The 8,056-nt window shown below is 41.5% G+C and overlaps 1 protein-coding gene across 1 annotated transcript; it reads right to left on the bottom strand.

Moving 5' to 3' along the window:
* Positions 1-501: 501 nt before the first annotated feature.
* Positions 502-1,542, bottom strand: olig1 (oligodendrocyte transcription factor 1). Its single transcript, XM_035676986.1, has one exon. The coding sequence runs from the start codon at positions 1,460-1,462 to the stop codon at positions 692-694; it is 771 nt and encodes a 256-aa protein (XP_035532879.1). The 5' UTR covers positions 1,463-1,542; the 3' UTR covers positions 502-691.
* Positions 1,543-8,056: the final 6,514 nt, after the last annotated feature.

Consider the following 8,056-nt stretch of genomic DNA (forward strand, 5'->3'; position numbering starts at 1 on the left):
CACACACACACACAATCTTTAATATAAAATACTGAATATTAGATAAGCAACAATTAAAGTAAAAGTTAGGGAAAAAACAGGAAACAAGCACACAATCAAAGAACTGTCACTCTTTTGCTAAATTGTAATTAGTGCTTGGAAATACATGACATCACCATTTTATGACACAACCCTGCACACTTCAAACCAGTGAGAAGTGCACAGACACAAACACAAAAATGTCTCATTATTAACTACTTTGGCAGCTAATAATGAGTTCAGTAGGACATAGTAAGAAACTGAGAATAGGTTTTTAGAGGTTTTAAATATTGTAATTTTTAATTCATAGGAGTCCTTGATTTGGTATCTTTCACACAACAAGCAGCACAACAATCAAACACTGCAATCAAACGCACCACGCACACAGCCATTACACCTCACACTTTCTTCAAGAATCATCAAAGTTTTTTCTCTGTTTGTGACATATGCAACTTATTTCTGAAACATAAAGGAGATTATTAGATTTACTTCATTACCAACTACAGCATAGATCCATTGTGTTTAAGAAGATCAAAGAATAATCGTGAGTAATTGCAGTAAATTATTATAAACATGTTAAAAATGTTAAATAGCAATTCATATAAAAACCATGTTGCATACATGTAACAGTCATCAAGTCCGTTCTTGGGAAATCCTCTTCAACTTTAAGGTGTCACTTTGGGAATCTTGGAGCCGGTGTGGAGTGGCTAAATCTGGGCAGTCTGCAGACTCCACAGGGGCACAGGGGCCCACCTGAGGCCCCTGCAGAGCTCCACTGCACAGGGGCCAGCGAGGCCTCCATGGGGCCCGGCGACAACAGCGGACATTTAGCAGCAGAGGACGATGAAGTGGAGGAAGAGGAGGAGGATGCTGCTGAGTTGAGGAGGGACTCCTGGGTGAGGAGGAGCTGACTGGGGCCAGAGATGAGGGGCCACCCCCCAGTGAGCAGTAGCCGGGGGACCGGTCCTGTGTTCACCCCCATGCCCACGCTTACCTCCCCCAACAGCCGCCGCATCTCCTGCAGAGATGAACCCAGCAGGAGGATGTAGTTCCTGGCCAGAACCAGGGTGGAGATCTTTGAGAGCCGGCGACCTGGTGGAGCTCCAGGCTGGTGAGACTGAGAGGAGGAAGCAGAAGATGGCGAGGAAGCGTAAGGCACCATGACCTCCCTGAGGGCATCCATGGCAATGTTCAAGTCCTGCATCCGCTTCCTCTCCCTGCTATTGATCTTCCTCCTGAGCTCCTGCTGTTCCTCAGGGCTCAGCTCCCTCTGAGGTTTGGTGGATCTTTGGCCACTCTGGAGGCCAAGCATGGGTGGAGGATTTAGGCGAGAGCTCAGGTTGAACCCTGGAGGGCAGTGGGGTAAATCCTGGACAGACCCGGGTCCACAGAGAGCTAGAGACTGCTCCTGGGCCCTGATCACTGGGTTTGACAGCACATTCATAGTCTCTTAAGAGGTGTGCCAGTCTTCTGATTTGCAGTTCGGCGTCGTCTTCCTAAAAATGTATTTAGCAAAAGGTAAAGCTTGAGAGACAAACCAAAAATAGTCAAGGAAAAAATACACTTCTGTTTTTAAAAGAAAATCCACAAACTGCAAAAATCAAATCTTCATTGCCTCCACCTGTTGATCCCCCCTTTGCACGCAGAATACAGCTGCCATCCAGCACAATGACAAGTCTCCAAAGGCTTTTACTTTGGGGCTTCAGAGGGTTCTGGCTGCACCAGTGAGTGAGAGCTTCCTAAAGTGGCCGCTCAGTTTTATCTCATTTCCACAGCTGCGTGAGACAAGAATGACAGCACACACAGTGGAAAAGTGAGCTAAATGCTCCCCTCACATACCCCCACCTCAGCTCAACTCCTCCCAGACACATGATGTGCTCTTTAGAAATACACATATGCACGTCTGATCTTTTTCATATTGGACAGTTAAATAAGAAACAACTGGTAGAAGGTGGCAAAACCAGCAAAATCCCATTGAAAATTGTGACAATTTAAAGCGAGGTATTAGAAGAAAAAAATCTTATTGAGATCAGGATCTCTATTTGAGGAGTAAGACTATAGAGCATGAAAGCATTAGACATAAAAGCACAATTCAAACATTCTATTAAGAATTGACAACTAACTCTATAGTAATCTTTTATTTTGTAATTTTGTATTATTCCATGTGTAAAGAGCATCAGCATTAAAACTGGTCTTACCAAGCTCAGATTGAACATTTGCACAACTAAAGATAAAAACTCCCATGAGCTGACGTTTACGGTGTTTTTGATATGATGAGACAAAGAGACAGTTTTTCAAGCAGAGAAGAGGATGATCCTTTTTCTCCAGGCTGTACTGGAACCTCTATATTGTTCTTTATGCCATGGCTATCTTTGCCAGGACACTGCTGTAAAAGAGAATTTAAATTAAAGTGAAAGTATTGTACAGTAGTGTATATGGGTTACAGAGACAAACAAGCAGAATTCAAACACACATCATATCCTATACAATTGGCATTGAGGTCAAAATACTCCAAGTTACATTTGGAAGATCTCACCAAAATGTTTTGTTATACAAATGAATTTTTAATTTCTCTCTGTTGTTTGGTTTGTAAGTAGCACCGAATTTATAATTCAGTTTACTATGGTCAAATGTGGATAATCTGAAGTTAAAAATTACCTGATATTTGCTGGTTTGTACATAATGATCCTTCCCCTGCAGGTTGTATTGGATAAAACATCCAGATAAATGCAACCAGGAGGACAGTCTGACAGTGTCAGTAAAACAGGTAGCATACAATGGTGAATAAAGGTTAACAAGGACATTGCCATTGCTCTGACAAATGTTTTTTTATTTGCAAGATAACTTTTACTGTGACGTCCTTTTCTAAAATTGTACTTCTTTATGGTAGTGGTAATTCCACCACTTTTGTTAGAATTTGAAATATCTATTGAATAACAATCAATGTTGTACATTCATGGTCCCCAGAGGATGACTTTTAATGAATTTGATGATCTTGTGACTGTTCAACATCAGAAAATTAGCATTGTTATTGTGAGTATGTTAGCATGTTGATGTTAGCATTTAGCTCAAGGCACCGCTGTGCCTGAATGAACCACCAGTGTAACTGTAGACTCTTGTTAGTGCCTGACAACATGAGTAACATTTCTTTAACTTTTTCTTTGTGTGAAGTTAATTGAAAGCACACACAAAAAACACATCATGAGCTTAATGGAATGCACCACCACAGTCATTTAACAACTTGGAAGCCATTAAATAAATAAATAAATCATCAGTTCTTTGTTATGTGACAGAGAGCAGGTATTAGTAGTAATAGCATGGGTATTAATCGTGTCAGAGTACAGTTTTGGCAAACAGTGAATGGATACATCATTGTGTGCCTGAAGTTAATTGATGGTTTTGAGGTGGAGGTTATTGTTGCTCAGTTCTGAGCAGCTACGCTAACCAAATTGGCTGGCAGAGAGCTGGGCATGGTTCCAGACAGGCAGACAACAGGCCAATTGACTCCAACCACAGGTGAAGCTGGCTTGGGGCACCGAGCAAGGCTGGAAACCTCAAATGTGCCATTCATGAGCCACAAAAAGACCTCAGCATCACTCCGTTCACAGCACAGTGTGCCTGGCCGTCCTCTTTTTGCACTCCCCCCCTCCCCTTCCCCCTCCTTGTAAAGCCCATCTGAGCGGGAGAAAAGGAAGGCAGGGGGAAGAGGGGAAGGACAGCACCGTTACAAACAGAAAGCAAGTTGTTTACGATGAAAGCAGAAGGAGATTCAGAGGAGGAAGACCCTTTCTTTTTTCCCCAGACGCTCTTCTCTTGTCGTTCAACAAGTGAAAGATGTGTGCGGAGGCGCTTCCCTTCCCTGCCAGTGGTCCGGTGGCGTCCGGCTGGTGCTGTGATTGAAGCTGAATGGACGGCTGCAGACGGACAGGAAAGGGAGGGCCTCATGAAAAGGGCCAGGCGGATGGGCCTCGCACCTGCAGGAGAACAGAGTGCAGGCAGCCAGGATGAATGTGTGTGTGTGCGTGTGTGTGTTTGTGTGCGTGCCTGTGAGCTCAATTTGATTTCTAGTGGCTGTCGAACAATGAGAGGTAATAAACTGAGTAATGAAAGAAAACCAGCCCTGATCGTTTTGACTGTATTTTGGGATCTGGTTTCGGCATCAAGAGAGAAAAAAGGACACCTGCAAGGAGCGACACATACAGAAGTCAGAAAGGAGGAGAAAGAAAGAAGCTGGTGTCTACCAGAAAAGTGCACCTCCCCCACTTTTTTTATCCACCACTTACAAGGGAAAGAAAAGTGAGCTTGATTTGGGGCGGCAGCCCAGCATATCCGCCTCCCAGCTTCCAGGCTCCTTTTGATGAGGCTGGACCAGGGCAGGAGCACCGGTGGCTTCAGGGCAGTGGGAAGACTAGTGTCTTTATGGTGGAAGGAGTACTATCCATCTGGGCAAGGCCGTCCAATGGTGGGTCTGCACCTGGGAGCTAAATGCCTCGTCTGTGTGGAGCCATTTCCTGTGGCTGACAGACAGGAAGACACCTCAGCCAAACTCCTGGGTCAATTTATCCTCCAATACAGGATGAAAAATACACCCAAAGTGATACCACTGAAAAAAAGGTGGTTATGAATTAATTATATGATTTTTTTTTTTTTTTTTTGCCATTCCTGAAAACGACTGAAATAAACATAACAAAATGCCTTTTTAATTTGCTTTTTTCTTTTCTTCCTGGTTTGTTTGTTTATTTCTATTTATGATTTTGAAGTCGTATTGATTAGATTTTTCATTTTTTTTAATGTCAACAGAATAATTCCTGGAGTTTTTAAAAGCAGCAGATTAGTATAAACTGATTTTGTACCACATTTTACATTGACAAGTTTCCAAGTTTCCAGTAAATAAGGTTTATGGTAATAAGGTTTTGCAACTTTAATGGCCCACCGTTTAATTGTGTTAAAAAATGGGAAAAAATGAAAATGGGCTTGTTATAATTCACCAGATTCACTCTAAATAAATGCAAAAATAAAAACAATAAATTGTCGAATTACAGGGGATTTGCAGTGCACATTTCAAAATATTTACCCCAGATTATGGATTATGTTTTTCTTTTAATAATAAATATATAAATAATAGATTTTTGTGGAGAAAACACTGAATCCTAGGTTTTTACCACCAGCGCAGTACAGACGTTTCATTGTTGGCTCATCAATTGAGTACAAATTGGCATAATTATGAATCCACCTCACTGGATATAAAGAGACAGTTTTACAAATGAAGTCAAGCCACAGACTGGCTGCTGCTGGTTGGGACACAATCTTGACTTAATGGAGTCAATTTACATCAGGTGTCTGATTGAGTTCTTTTGTGTGTCACTTGATGGCGTATCGATGTGTTTGTTGTCTTATGTTGTTAATGTCTGAAGAAGTGTCCCAAAATTGGCACAATTACACAGCTATTTTCTGTGTCCTTATCGGTCACTGACTGTCTTGCTTGTTGCTCAGAAGCTCCCAAATGAAATAAAGTTATAAAAAAACATTTATCTGTTTAGCTTGCAGTTCATGGTTGGCCATTACTCTCTATGTAGTCACATTTATATATACATATATACATATATATATTCCATTCTATAAAATGTATTCTGAAAGATGATTGTAATGTTGTTTTAAGTATTTTAAGTGATTTTTAAGTACCATGATGAGTAACCACCATGATAAATGCAGGATGGACAAAAACAGTTGAATGAAGCATGCTTTGTTGGACAAGAGTTGTGCCACATGTTCATTTATAAATGCAATTTAAGCATTTTTTTATTCTTTGGTGCCTGGTCATGATAAGCGTACTTATATATCTTGTACTATATCAGCATGGTGTGCTGATATAGAAAATAATGGACTTGGTGGATGAAAGGAATGAGCTGCTATGGTCACTTCAACCTCCTTCATTATTTTCTCATCTTGTGACACCTCACTAAGGTTGAATGACAAGCCTATAAAAGTGGTGCTTAGCCGCTAATTTGACTTACTTCTTAGACTCTTATATTGGGCATGAAACCTACAGAAAATAACCCCTCAGAAACTGTAACCTGACAGAAAAAAGGCCCTAAAGGAGTGACAAGGCTGTAACTCAGCTGATGACAGCCTTCTTTAGGACATAATACATATGAAAGTGCACATACAATCTGTATGTAAACAAGACTAATAAAATGTGTAATCCTGAGATCTCAATAATGAACAGACAAAAAAGGCCAGGAAAGACTTTTGACCATTTAAGAGCCCAAGTCAAACCTTAAAGGTCCAGTGTGTAACATTTAGGATGACCTATTGGCAAACATGTAATATTAAAAATACAGATTTTTGTTCAGTTAGTTGCAATCTACAACTTCCCTGCTAGATGCCACTAAATCCTGCACACCGGTCCTTCAAAATAACATGATGTTTGCAGATTGCATCAGAGAGAAACACTGCTAATTCATTTATTGTGTGTGTCAATAATCACAATCAGACCCAGCGTGTTTGGATTAATAAACAGTATTTCTGGTCAGTTTTCTTTCAGAGATTTTTGACAGAGCTGCTAACCAGAATGTTAAACAAGGAGGTGCACCTGCTATAGGCCTTACACCCCAAACTGTCTTCTGTTTACAATGTGCCGAGAGAGTCTAATGAGAAATTAACAGTTGCCAGTGACTGATTTTCTCCATGTGTCCCTGTAGGCAAACAGGTGCAGCAGCAACAATGGAAATATAACAGAGCAGGACTTTTCAGAGGGAAAATGCTGCTCTGCATCAAAGCAGGGACAGAGGACACACTCGTCTATCTGCCCTAACTCCTGCTCTGTGAGGCTTGGCCAAAGACATGAGAAGATTACAAGCTGTTAATAAGGTGGAACCAATCGGCTGAAGGTCTGCTTTTGTCCTTCCCAGCATGCTTTGTGAGTGCTGGCCTGGGATAGTCGGCATTTGGTGCTGATCATAGTGTGGCAGGGATAATGAAGGTGGGAGGGGTGTAAGGTTTAAGCCCTCGGGCCGTTTGTGAAAGAGAGCCTAAATGCTTCACTCTCAATAGCAGCACACGCTCAGTTGGTCACAGTTGTTTAAATACAGATGGACATTTGCCACATTCATATTTCATGTGTCTAAGTGCTCCGCTGACGTTTTCTCTGTCACTGATTTTTTGCTTGTTTTGCTGTGTCTGATAGCTGCATTGCTGCAAGATCTAGATCTGTTGTTACTTTCAAATGAAAAGCCTGAAAATCCTCACATTTCAACATTTTCTTGATTGTTTTCTAAAGTTTTACATTGACTTGTTTGCAACAGTCAGAGAGTGCTCTAATCTTTCACTGTGGTCATTTAAAATGACCCCAAATATAATCTTACTCAGTGATTGTCTATTGTTATAGCAGATGTTCCTCCATGAAACAATGCCACAAGGGATTTGTAGGGTGGCTGCTAATAGGAAAGTGTTAGTTAACCCGTCCCCCACAAACTATTGCTAAAACCCCTGATCCTATTTAGCCGTGACAATGATGGATTCCCAGGCACTAAACTTCCACAGGAATCCTTGTCCAAAGTCAAACACAGAGCTCCTTCTTCTCACCAAGCGACCGAGGCCAGGAGCAACCCAGTTAAAGTCTAAATGTTGTGGGGGCGGGTTGAGATGTTTCTTTTTGGGTTTTATTAGAGGTACAAGGCCAAGGGTGGGTTTTCAGAGGTTATCCCCATCTGTATGGAGGGCGGTGCAGCGAGACCAAAGTCACTGTTAAAGTGAAAGCTGATAGCAGTGTGATGGATGAGGATACACATCCAAGAAATTAGACTTAGACTGAATGTGTCTAAAGAAAGAGTATAGAATAAAAACCAGCTGCAGGGACGTGGGGTTCATCTTTATGGCCCATTGGCAGATCATTGAGCAACATTGGATGTAGTCTTAACTTAAATATTTAATCAAGCGACAAAATTGTAACAAACCTTTTCCTTTCTAATTTGTCTTTGTTTCTAAAGTGTCATGTAGACTCGCCGCTGCCGAGCTGTCGCGCGACAACGTGACGTCA

This window comes from Morone saxatilis, unplaced genomic scaffold (genome assembly GCF_004916995.1).
Source record: "Morone saxatilis isolate NCDOM2014 unplaced genomic scaffold, NCSU_SB_2.0 Contig5, whole genome shotgun sequence".
In the NCBI taxonomy this organism is placed as follows: domain Eukaryota; kingdom Metazoa; phylum Chordata; class Actinopteri; family Moronidae; genus Morone; species Morone saxatilis.

Bases quoted from the DNA above. Each gene is read 5' to 3' on its own strand.
- olig1 (XM_035676986.1), bottom strand. From the start codon at position 1,462: ATGAATGTGCTGTCAAACCCAGTGATCAGGGCCCAGGAGCAGTCTCTA.